Genomic DNA, 13,061 nt, shown 5'->3' with positions numbered 1-13,061 from the left:
CCGGTTTCAAACGGTCAATTGAGACCCACTTTCGACAGCCATCCACATCCAGTAAGAAAGCTTTAGGTGTACGCCGTAGAATAAGATAAGGACCCTCATATGGAGTTTCTAACGGCTTTCGAATTCTATCCACCCGAATCCAGACATACGGACTGGAATCTAGATGAGGAGGAACATGTGAGGGGCGATGCCCATGGAATAGCGCTGGAGTAGGCACTAGATGCGTCAAGTTGTTTCGGAGGGCACGGAATAGGTTATTAGGAGAAATATTGATAGGGCTGGCATCGCAAACTGCTCCTGGGACCCGCAGGCTTGTCCCATACAACACTTGAGCCGGTGAGAGTTGAGAATCGTCCTTTGGCGTTGAGCATATTCCTAACAAAACCCATGGAAGTTGCTCCACCCAATGACATCCGGCTAGCCGAGCGCGGAGAATATCTTTCAACTGACGGTGAAATCTCTCTACCATACCATTCGATTGGGGATGGTAGGAAGTTGTGTGATTGAGACGAGTAGTACCCAGCATTTGGGAGAGTTCGTCCCACAAACCAGATGTGAATTGGGAACCACGATCTGTGATCACTAAGTCCGGTACACCAAAGCGTGAGATCCAACCAGCCACTAAAGCTCGAGCACAGGTAAGGGTTGTAATGTCCGGCATGGGTATCGCCTCAGGCCACCTCGAAAATCGATCTAGCACGGTAAGTAAATAACGTTGACCCATGGAATGGTCAAGAGGGCCCACACGGTCAATGTGGATGACTCTAAATCGGTCAGAAGGGATTTCCATATGATTGGGCTGTGAACGTGTGTGTCGGGTAATCTTGGCTCGTTGACAATCGAGGCATTGCCTGGTCCAGGTGGTTACGTCCCGATTGAGGCCGTGCCAAACGAAAAATTTCGATATCAAACGCTTGCCGGCCCTCGAAGCCGGGTGAGCCGTACGATGGATCGAATCGAAGATTTCGCGCCGCAAAGAGCCGAGTATCCAAGGACGTGGTGTGGTCAAGGACACATCACAAAGTAACGCTATCCCAGGAGCGAATTCCAGAGTTCGAAACGATAACCCTGTCAATGAAGTCTTCACCATAATTGTTTCTGGATCCGAAGCTTGTGCCTCGAAAATGGTCTGCGCTGACACAACCTCCTGAATTGTCATCACGCTAGAAAGAGCAACCACATTGCTTTTCCCGTCGGCCGACACATGTGTTCTAAGCTGTTTTCAGAACGTCTTCGATTGTGAAAGGTTCCGTGATTATTCAAATTGACACTTCCGGTAATTTTTGAACGGAAAATTCAACGGGATTAGATTCTCGAGGTCCACCCACTCCATCCACGTACGAGAACGACGGTCCAATCGACATCATGAGCAATCCCATGGTGATTCAGCCAGACGATAGCTGTGATCATCTCCTTGAAGAGCCCAGAGTGCTCAGCCCGAAATCGGATCACTTGGATGCCTTGGATCAGTTGGATGCTTCGAGAACCACATTCCATTGTGGACAATGTCGGACAATCTTTGGGTCTCGAACTGCAGTGCGAGCTCAGCGCAAGATGAACACTTGTCGGAAAAAACAGGTTACAAACAAAGATGTATGGGCATTTTTTATCATTCATAATCATTCATTCATCAAGCAGATCATTGGAGGGCAAACTAACGCCATCCAACTTGGCCACCTTCCAATGAAAGAAGAAGAACAAGTCTAAAACACTTCTAAACATGGATATCAATGGATAGCTAGCTAGCTACTTAGCTCGGTCTCAGCATAGTCTTCAGTTGAGTTCACAGTTAATCATGACCCTTGGTCATTATTCATTCATAATAAGCCTTGGTGGTAAAAGGCTCGCCTGCCAGGTCTTTATCATTATAGTCTATTGATTGATTTGATTTTAATTGGGGATTCAAGTGTATGATTTACTTAAAGCGAGATCTAGAGCGCCATTTTCTTCGTCATCTTCTTTCTAGGAGGCTCCATGCTCGTCAGAACATGAGCACGAGCCGCTACGGCTTCAACTTGACTCGATGGATGCGGCTCTGAATTGCCGTTTGCAAAATCAATTGGACCGGTACTTCTCATTTAAGGGTACCAAAAGTACTGGTGGCGTTCCAGGGTCCTACCGCATGTTGCGATGCAATCAAAATGTCAGGGACAAACTGATTGGCGCCAAGAAATAAAAAAAGACCCATCTCTGCTCTGCCAAGTATGTTGTAAGAATCAGGAAACGTTGGCCTTCGTATTAATTTAAAATTGTCTTTGCATTTGGCCAAAGGATCACTTTTAGCCAGACTCGAATGTGTTGTTGTCCTGACCCTCAATCGGAGGTGTGTTCGAACGCTCGGAGTCAGGTTTCGATTTATGGGTGCGTTGCCCATTCTCATCCCTTGGCGGGGAAGAACATTCGCCTTTCAACCTCCATCAAAGATCGTACGGCGGCGCTTCTCACATCCGGGATCACGCCAGAAGTTGTCATCGACAAGTACTTATCAACTAATGACATGGATCCCGACAGTAAGCCCGTCACGTACCACGACATTTACAGAATCAAGAAGAGTCTAAATCTCAATGGTGAGTCACTGTACAGAATTTGTGGGAAAAATTAAAGACCAAATACCCAATCCATATATAGGCTATGACTGGAAGGCCTCCGAAGTGAGAAACGTCTCCTCCTTATTGGTCGATCCATCCTTCCATGGTTTTAATTATGGGAAGAAATTTGACATGTTTTCAATGTCAAAGGACATTGCGGACAAAGTGATTGAAACGTCGGGATATTTCCTGCTAACTTATGCCAGCCCTGACATGATTCAAAGATTCCATGATCATCCTACAACTATATCGATTGACGGCACTCATGGCACCAATGCGGCTAAATATGTTTTGATCTCCATCTTGATGTTTGGTAAGTAATATACCTTAAAAAACAGATCCCTCTTGAACGAACTCTGCGAATATCATGTCCCATTCATTTATTGACTGCATGTTAAAAAGTGGGCTAATGTATGCAATTTTTAGGCAATTCTGATTGGTCCAAGGATCGCTGCATTAAATACGCAAATAATTAATTGCATTTTTAGTTACTGTATACCCAGCATCCTCAATAATTTTGATTTTGAACCCGTGTCAAAAATTGCTAAAAATGTGGCCCAAAATGATATTTTCAACTCGGACAAATCCGACGACGACGACAACGATTCTCCTGTGAAAAAGCCAACCAAATTCCTTGCATCTGCCCCTTCCAAAATCCTTGACTCTGATGGGGACTCAGACGACATGTTTCAACCATTTGGGAAGAAGCCGGCTCAAGTGAAAAAGCCCATGCCTCAAAGTAAACCCAAACTTTTAATCAACCTCGCCAAATCAGATGAAGACGATGAATCACCAATTAAGAAGACGAAGAAGAAGCCTTCTCCTGCAAAGAAACCAAAAGCTGCTCCCAAGGCATCAAAAAGCCCAGCAAAGGCCAAGAAGACTTTCGATTCGTCCGAAGAATCTGAGGGCTTCTCTGAGGCCGATACTACGGACGTATTCGACGAATCGGTCATGGATTCACCTCCCTCCGTAAAGAAAGATCGAGGTGGAGTGCGCCGTGCTGCGGCAAAAAAGCCTAAGTTAACTTTCTCTTCGGACGAAGGTGACAGCGACTTTTAGTATTATTATTCTATTTATATGTATGACTCATGTAATCGATTAATATATTTCTGACCAAAAATGTTGTGGTGACCTTTTATGATCTGTTAAGTGACCGGACAATTCGACTCAGCGGACAACTCGACCCACCGGACAACTCGACCTAGTACAATAACTAAACACAACATTTTGAACAAAAAGAACATGATTATGGAACAAAACTAAAGCTTGATGAGTCAAAATTTGATTTGCATTCCAAGATGTTAGCATCAGTAAGGCATTACATAAAAGATCAAGTTTGATTCAAACATTGTCAAACTTGATTTTCGCACCCTGATTGATTTAAACGTAACTTTCTTTTAAAGATCAAATGATGAATTGTTTAAAACCTTGCAAATTTTGACATGTTTTACATCACAGTATCAATTTTGCTCCATAAGTTTGAACTATTTGTAAGCCAACATTTTGGGCTTAATTTCTGTACTGGGTTGAGTTGCCCGGTGGGTCGAGTTGTCCTGCGTCGAGTTGTCCGCTAGGTTGAGTTGTCCCTGGGTCAAGTTGCCCTGAGTCGAATTGTCCACTGGGTCGAGTTGTCTGTTGGGTCGAGTTGTCCTGGAACCTTTCTGTTCACGTTTTGGCTTCAACCTCATTTTTGTTGACAAATTTAGTGGCCAGGGAGTCCCCTTCGTGAGCAATTTAGTGTCCTGTATTAGAAATATTCTGAATACATGGCCCAAGTGCAATAATGCAAGTGCTAGAAAAATGACAGAGCAGGAATGGTATAGAATTCCTTTGAGCAGACATTGGAAGTAATTGAGATCAAACAAGCGTAGCTTTGACTGAATATATTTGCAGTAATCTGTTGGTAGTTTTGAAAAGTGGCGATTGGCCGAATATTTCAAGTGCATAAACTTGATTGAGTTTCAATGGGGTATCCCCAAGTGGTTTCGTGATCGCATATTTTGAGATGATATTGTACCCAATTACAGCCACTGCAGAGTATCAAATAGTTTCGTGAAAGCACATTTTGAAATGCAACTGGGTAAAATTTAGTACTGTCGCCTTTCAAAATATGCGTTCATGAAAGCTGGTGGGGGTACCCCATTCAATAATCAAATCATACTTTCCAAAATGAAAACCAGATGTTGCCAAATATGCCTTAGTGAGAGCAAGCTTGCAGTTCTAAAGTCGTGTGTAGCAAGGTCAACTCATTTTGTACTCTAATATCAACTATATATAAATATCTTAACCTTGATATGACACCTTATCTACCATAGGATAAAAGCTGGTAGATTTAGTTTGAACTTTTTTGAACTAGGAAAACCTCTTTACCCTTCGATCTTTAGTCTGTATCGAGCCCTGCCCAAAGAAGTTTTGGGATGGGTTGCCAGATTTGGATACGCGTTTGATAATTTTGTCTCCGTAAATTTCATGTTTAAAATATCAATATCAAACTCGTTCATTGATTTTGTGCCCGGTTTCTCATTATGCGGGCTTTTCTGTTTTCGTAGAAACTTTGCTGCAAACTTTTTGCCTTCGTCATGTTGGATCCGTATGTTGTTTGACATCATGAAAAGTGTGTGATAATCTTTGAACGCCTATAGTCCAACGATAAAAGACAGGTACATCCTGAAGTGACATCGCAAATTCAACAACCATAAATACATAAATGAATGTATTCATCTACGATCATGGCCGAGGACCTCTTCCACATCTATGCTCTTGCTACTGCTTGCTTTGAGTCTCGCTTGAATCAGCTGTTCTGTCAAAAATCAAAATCATCAACATTCAATATACAACAAAGAGGACCCCAGTGACAACTAAAAAACTCGTCCTCAAATCGTTGTTCAACAAGCACAAACATAATTAGTACAGGGGCAGTTCGCAAGAACATGTCGCCTCAAACTTCGTGCCAAATCATTTGTCTCTTGATTGTGGCCTTTGTTTGCCTTCAATGCCACTGGTTATGGCGATCTTGGGTTTCGCCCCATTTCCAGCCTTCTTACGTTCAAGTGAAGAAGGAATCGAGCATGGCGGATCAGGCGGGTTCTTGGTCCACTGAAGATTGGGATGACATGGGCGATCTCACTTGGTTTGTTCAAGTTAGCGATTTGCACATTTCCCAATTTAAGGATCTGTCTCGAGGGTCCGATTTGATCGAGCTCTTCAAATTTGTGGGGCAAGATGTGAACCCGTTAGCCGTGTTGGTGACGGGTGATCTGACCGATGCCAAAGAGGCTGATCACCAAGGATCAAGACAATTCGTGGAGGAATGGCAAATGTACCGGCATATCTTGAACGCCAGTGACATCATATCAAAGACCACCTACTTAGATATCAGGGGGAATCATGACAATTTTGACGTGGCCAAGAAGGATGATGATCTTTATCAAAAGTATTCCGAACAGGGTCGGCGACACCAACATTCGTATGTGAAGCATTTAAGACATGGGCACCAGACTTTTGGAATCATGGCGTTGGATGCCTCGCCTCATCCTGGATTGAAACGCCCGTTCAATTTCTTTGGAACAATCACGTCTCAGGAATTGGAGGTCGTGCGTCCTCTCATGAGGGAAGCGCGTCGAAATGAGCATACCCTTTTCATGGGCCACTATCCTACTAGTTCCATTACGGTCCAAGATAACGTCCTCATCCGGGACCTACTCGTCAATAGCGTCTATCTCTGTGGGCATTATCACACAGCCATCAATTACAACCGAGAGATGTTTTCCAGGTTCCCATCAGGTCTCTTGGAGCTGGAAATGGGCGATTGGAAAGACAATCGCCGATTTCGCATCCTGACATTCGACCACGGTCATTTCAGCTTTTCCGATTTCACTTATGAATCGAACGGAGGCGCGATTGTGGCGGCCGTTTTGACCAATCCCAAGAACCCTTATGCCTGGCTGGAACATGAGCGAAATGGCGATTTGAAGCATTCCCAGTTTGTCCGCGTGCTTGTCTTCAGTAATGAGCCCATTGCCGAGGTTATGATCAAATTGGATCGGGGAAGCTTCCAGTCGGCCCACAAGGTGGGATCAAGTTCTTTATGGAAAATGAGATGGGATCCCAAACTCTTCACCTCAGGAATCCATTCTCTCAAGATCCAAGTTCTTTTAAGTTCCGGACTCATCTACGAGCGCGATGAAGTGTTTTCTCTGGACGGATCTCAGCCCCAGTTCTCGCTCTTGGCCAGGATCATTCTCATGAATGATTGGCTGCCTTTTTCACAAATCGTGTTCACTCTCTCAGCTTTGTCCGTGATGATCAGTCTGGTGGCCATTCGTTTGGTCCACCATGTATGGTGCACACAAGAGGTGGGACGTTGTCGACCGGCTCAATATTTCATATGCTTACGACCTTGCGTGCACTGGTTACAACGTGTATGGACACTAACCTCCATCGACGCTCTATTTTGGCCTTTGACTCTCTCGGTATTGTACATTTGCGTTGGGCCTTTGACCTTGGCCCAAGTAATGAGCTCGGCTCAAGCGGTCATTTTTGTTTGGGGCATGTTGTTATTAGATGGAACCTATCTTCCTCCAGACACGGTCTACATTTATGCATTCCTAACCCTAGTGGTTCACATGGCTTTCATTAATAGTGCCGCCAATGCCGTTCATCGACGTCGGGTGAATTTGTCACGCCACGACAAAGATGCAGACTCCATGCTCGTGTTTATTTGGCATCACAGTGGATTTGCACTGATTGCGCTGTTAGTCCTTGTGAATTTACATTCACTACGAACCACCTATGGCACCATGGCCATTTTCAGCCCCATCGGATTGGGCAGGCTCGGGCTCTATGTCTGGATTTATTGCATGAAAATCCCGTCACTACAAAATCATCACCTCCGAGAAGTGTCGAGAGTCTGGTCCACCTAAGCATAATGTTTTTATTGTCATCGATCTTCCATACAATCTTGTGCGATATAAATTATGAAAGTACTTCTCGACTGAATTTCTTGTTCCTGTCTTCATCACCCTGAAATGTCAGGCGCCAAAACTCACTGAAACTTTCGTAATCTTGCATACTTGAATTGACCGTGAAAATGGACCGTTTTCAAGCAGGGTTGGAGAAGCTTCGCGCCACGTTCCAATGCGGCATCTGTCTAGAGATGATGGTCACGCCCATCATCACGCCCTGTCATCACTCGTATTGTCAGATGTGCATCCATAAACATCTAGAAGGGAAGCGCTCGATCCACGTAAAATGTCCCATTTGCAACGCCTCTGGCCTCACTAAACGAAGTCTTCGACGGGACGACAAGACGGAGGCCATCCTCAAGGCCATGCAAGCCGTTGGGCAGAACGCGTCGTTGGAATATGGCTCGACATCAGCCGCGGCCAAAGACCAGAAGACACCCTCATCATCCAGGAAAAGAGCGAAGGAGACGAAGAAGGAAGATCCGGGTTTGTTTTCTAGTCCCGAGAAAAAGTCGACAGAGCTGAAAGGTCGTCGAGCGCCTCGGAAAATGTCCAATTCGCCTCCGAAAGCCAAGAAACCACCCGGTTCAAAGAAGCCAGCCGCCCAACAGACCTTGAAGCAGACCAGAAGACAATCCTTGCAATCGAAGGCGGAGGATCGCGCCCTTCGCAAGCCATGGGTCAGTGGTAATGACGATATTTTGGACTACTTGAAATCCGACTCGGACGTCATTTCCGAGGCGTCTGAGAGCTTCACCGATCCTGAAGTTCAGCTACAAGAGAAATTAGATACCGTTGAGACGAATCAAAGGCAAATGAAAAAGAATTGCGTGTCGATGAAGTCCATTATAGACAATGTCAAAGAACAAGCTCAAGCACCATCCGCGAAGAATAAGAAGAGGAAGATTCTCCAGACACCCAATCCGGAAGACTATGAAACATTGATCAGGGGTCAAGAGAAGAAAATTCATAATGCACCTGGGAATGGCGACGAAGGCTCGAGCTCACTCAGTATTCACGATCAACCTGTGAAGCCATCTCGTTTGGCGTCTAAAAAGAGGCGAACCAACTCGAAGTCTCCTGCTGGAAAATTGCCGAAAGTTGAAGATGCAGAGGAAGATCAATCGGACCCTAGCTTACAGCCGCCAAGTGCTGGACCATCGTTGTTCGTCCCAGAAAATCCTACCAATTCTAGGCCAACCCGATCTCGATCACAACGGAAGAGTTCCATTTTGAAAAGTTCGCTTTTGGAAATAGAACGACGTCGGCCGTCGCCAAAGAAAAAGTCTTTCAAGAAAGTGATGTTTGTCCGCCTGGGTCCATTATCAAAACGTCATTCGAATTGCCCCCCGAATCGAGAAGTCGAACCTGAATCGTTTGGTAAGAAGACGAAAGAAGCCAAGATAGAGGAAACCATCCCGGAAACCATCAACCATGAGAAGAGCCCTGGTACATCTGGGGATCATCCTCCCAGACCTAGTCGAACCAACTCGTTCATGGCCGACATTATTGGGAATGACAAAGATATTTATTCGTCGGACGAGGAAAGTCTATCACAAGAGAAATTGCGTTTGAAACGAATGCGAGAGAACAATAGTATTGTTAAAGAATTGGCTTTCGAGGATGGACGGCTAAGAGCCAAACGATCTCGTATTCTGCCCGTATACTCTTCCAATGAATCCTCTGAGGATACTTGCAGTCAGACCAAACTAATTGATGGTCCCCCCATCAAGGATCGAACGAATCTTCCAACGCAGCAACGCTCTGTTAAAACCAAACAGAAGACAATTTCGACCTATTTGCAGTCCAGGCGTTCAAGTTTTGTCACAATGCCCTCCAAAGAAGATTTCTCTCATGCCCCTCAAGCAAAAGAAGAGGACTTGGTACATTTGATTTCGCCCACTCCAGATCAAGATGAAAATATGGAATCTGCTTTCCCTCCAGTGCCGCTAGGCCGACTAGAATTAAAACCCTTGGTTGTTGGAAAAAACTTGAGTAGAAGTGATACTTCTGATTTTATTGGAAACACTGTTGATATCGCAATGCCAGTGAAGGGATCGCGATTTTCTAGTAGTACCGTTTCCACAGAAGACACCAATAATAGTGATGGCTCAACTCAAGCAATTGAAGAAAAAATTCGAAAAATGAAAGAAATGCTACCTATCCAAGACCCATGTCAGGACCTCGATGTACCAAGAACCCCAGAGAAAACTGGAGCCAACAGTGGACAAGTGCTCGAAAGTGATGATGATTTGTTTGAGAGTACCCCTCAAGCACCGACCAGTAATCGATTGAAAGAAACGAGGCGATCCCGTTTACCCGACGACGAGACCAAAACTGTCCAAGAGCCTCGAAAACGACTCGACTACCCTGATCCGGATCCATTTTTGGATGACAATGAAAACAACCCCATTGAAATAATGAAAGAACGAGACAATGATCATGACGAGCAAGAAGACGCTTTGCCATTATCCCAGGTCTTGGCCACATCCATGTATTTCCCTCAGGAGTCAAAGGTGATTTCCGATGAAGAGGCGAGGAAAATTGTCTTGATCACGAGTGGGTTGGATATCAAGAGTCGAGAATTGGTCAAACGTTTCGCCCAGTTTTCCGGTTGTACTCTTAAAACGAACTTGGATAAACACATCACTCATGTCATTGTGGCTCATGACGACGATTTACAAGCTGAAGTCACATTGAAATTCCTTCAAGGAGTGTCGCTAGGCAAATTTTTGATTGGCATTCAGTGGATTCGGGATTGCTGCGACAAAGAGAAGGTCCTCGATTATCACGATTACGAGGTTAAGCACTCGAGTGGTGAGGATGGTCCGTTCAGATCTCGAATGGCCCACGAAGAGCACCAACCGTTGCTTTTTAAGGATTACGCCTTTATCTTAAGAGGTAAATTCCAGACCATACCAGAAGACAAATTCCGCGAGCTATTACAATGGAGCGGCGGTAAGATCTGGCGATCGCCTGTGACGATCAACAACGAAGATCGTGGGAAGCGATTCATAATTGTGGATCGGCAATCACCTCATGTGGAATCGGAATGTGTGAAACTATTCAGAAGCACCGGCATGGTCGTGATAGAAAAGGACTGGATAATTGATTGTCTAGCCCAATACTCTGTCATGTCCTTCCTTCAATATATGTTGCATCCATCAATCGGATCCGATGAATTGTTGAAAGAAGGATATCACCCATCAATGTTGGATTGTTGAATCTTTGCTCCTCCTAAAAGAAAACTACGTCCGCCACTCTTTTAATATTGAAATTACATCATAAGAATTAATAAACCCAAACAATATGACCATTGTAGTATTCCACTACTTTTACTCATCCAACCCATGGCCAACCTGAAATGAAACGAAACATGTGCAGCTGATAAGACGTTGTTAAAAATCACAAGGCTCATTTGTGTTAGCGATAAGTACAGTAGATCCAGATTATACGCTAACACAATGTCAGAAGAGCTCGAAAGCAGTATCAAAGTATACGAGACCCAATTAAAGCAAGTGCAAGATGCCCTAGCGAGTGATCTTGGTAATGTGGAATTGAGTGCTTTGGTCCAAGACTTGTCTAATCTGATCGACCTGAGTAAGCAAAGTCTTCTGGAGTTCAAGAAAAAGGAACTAATAGCTCTGCTCGATCATTCCAATCCAAACAACAAAGACCATACTGAGGATATCCCTGCTTCCAAGAATTCCGACGGAGAGGCCGACGAGTGTCTGGATCTCTCACATCTAGAGGGTATGAAATGTCGGGCTCCACACGTTATGATTGAGAGCTCGAGCATGCATAATGGAATCATTTTCCAAATCGAACACGACTCTCTTGACGGATCAATGGCAAAGGCCAAAGTTCGAGTCGTTTTTTCCCATCCCACGTCTTTGTCTATGGTACCATGTCGATTTTTCATGGATGGACGTTGCCGATTCGAGGATTCCGAATGCAAGTATTCCCATGGAGAATCCGTGTTTCTGTCTGATTTAGCCGAATACGAAGAACCAGATTTCACGCAAGTAAAGCCGGGATCAGCCATTTTAGCTAAAACAGAGGGTGATCCCTTATGGAAACACGCCTCCGTGGAAGGGATTGAGGACCAAGTCGTGCATCTTCGACTCCTTCATGACCACTCAAATATTCATAGTTTGCCGTTAGAATCCATTTTACCCTTGTTGGCCAATGACACTGAAGACAACGAAGGCAATGATGACAATGATTCTGAGGCGAAAGAACATGACGTGTCCTGCACCGTGTCAGATGCGACCTTGAACGAGAGTGATTTCGCTCCCAATGCATCCTTACTAGGGACGTTATCCTCCGCCGTTTTAGGGGACTGGGAAAAGCACACTAAAGGCATTGGTTCAAGACTCATGATGAAGATGGGCTACATTACAGGGTCGGGCTTGGGAAAAACTTGCGAAGGCCGAGTTGAACCCGTCTCAGCCACCGTGTACCCGCCAGGCAAATCTTTGGATTGGTGCATGGACAAAAGAGAAGAAGCTGGGGGCGGGGACGCTCTGTCCGTGGAAAATTCGATGAAAAAGCAGAAACGGATGGAGGAGCGGAAATCTCGACGGAAGTACTATCAAGCCAAACAAAAGCAAGCTAGAGAGGAGTCCTTGTTCAGCTTCATCAACACCTTGGGCCAGGATCCGGGGGCGGGTCTGAGGAAATCCAAAAGTGTCGCTAACACTAGTCAAACCAAGGGCGACAAGCCCAAACACCCTAAAGCCAATCTGAACGTGGAAAGCTTCAAGTTGTCTGAGGAGATTCGTAAAACTCAGAGGGATCTGCAAACTCTTCAGGGCACCCATCAACGTCATAAGGGCAAAGATGCGGCCACCGCTGCGGCTGTTCATGCCAAAATTCGTCTAAAGCAGAAACACTTGAAGTCGCTCCAAAATCGAGAATCTCATGTCCAAGGCATGAAAAATCACCAAGCTGGCCACAAAAAGCTGTCCATTTTCTAACTTGAACTTATTATTGATTTCATTCAATTTACTCCCTTCTCGTTTGAAGGTCCTGCACTTTCAGGATCTTAAAAAAGAAATCCATCTTTAGTCTTGATTGCATGATGACTGATTGCTTTTTCTCGTCCATGATTTGAACGTTATCGATCGAAAGATTTGCTCCATCCAGTCCCTTTTGGTTTTAATCGATGAAGAATGTTTGTAATCAAGGTATGGTACATATACCCTAAGCACATCTACACAGGGTCTCATAATTCAAAAAGTAATGGGGAATCTCTTCGCACGGCTTTTTTGACTGAATCTGGATAAATACTTTTTCATTGGACTTGTAAAATAATCTGAATATGTAAAAAGTTTAAAACTGTAAATTTCTCACGTGTCTCTAGATAGAGTTGATCAACAAACCCAAATCTTCAGGCGTTGTCTTCCATGCCCTCATAGGTCATGGTTAGTTTGGAATTTGGTATGCATTTTGGTTTGGGGCTCAGGTATTTGGTGTAAAATGAATAAATTGATATTTCAGGCCT

The 13,061-nt window shown here is 44.6% G+C and overlaps 2 protein-coding genes across 2 annotated transcripts; both read left to right on the top strand.

The window, feature by feature from the left end:
• Positions 1-5,407: 5,407 nt before the first annotated feature.
• On the top strand, positions 5,408-7,589 carry LOC131892767 (transmembrane protein 62-like). The gene has a single exon (XM_059242609.1). It carries the CDS (start codon positions 5,522-5,524, stop codon positions 7,511-7,513), a length of 1,992 nt encoding a protein of 663 aa, XP_059098592.1. The 5' UTR covers positions 5,408-5,521; the 3' UTR covers positions 7,514-7,589.
• A 3,344-nt stretch (positions 7,590-10,933) lies between these two features.
• On the top strand, positions 10,934-12,631 carry LOC131892769 (zinc finger CCCH-type with G patch domain-containing protein-like). Its single transcript, XM_059242611.1, has one exon. The coding sequence runs from the start codon at positions 11,020-11,022 to the stop codon at positions 12,532-12,534; it is 1,515 nt and encodes a 504-aa protein (XP_059098594.1). The 5' UTR covers positions 10,934-11,019; the 3' UTR covers positions 12,535-12,631.
• Positions 12,632-13,061: the final 430 nt, after the last annotated feature.

Source organism: Tigriopus californicus, chromosome 2, assembly GCF_007210705.1.
Source record: "Tigriopus californicus strain San Diego chromosome 2, Tcal_SD_v2.1, whole genome shotgun sequence".
Lineage (NCBI taxonomy): Eukaryota > Metazoa > Arthropoda > Copepoda > Harpacticoida > Harpacticidae > Tigriopus > Tigriopus californicus.
The sequence above is the reverse complement of the archived record's forward strand: the minus strand, read 5'-3'. Positions and strand labels throughout refer to the sequence as shown.

Excerpts from the sequence above, each read along its gene's own strand:
- LOC131892767 (XM_059242609.1), top strand. The coding sequence starts at position 5,522 with ATGTCGCCTCAAACTTCGTGCCAAATCATTTGTCTCTTGATTGTGGCC.
- LOC131892769 (XM_059242611.1), top strand. The coding sequence starts at position 11,020 with ATGTCAGAAGAGCTCGAAAGCAGTATCAAAGTATACGAGACCCAATTA.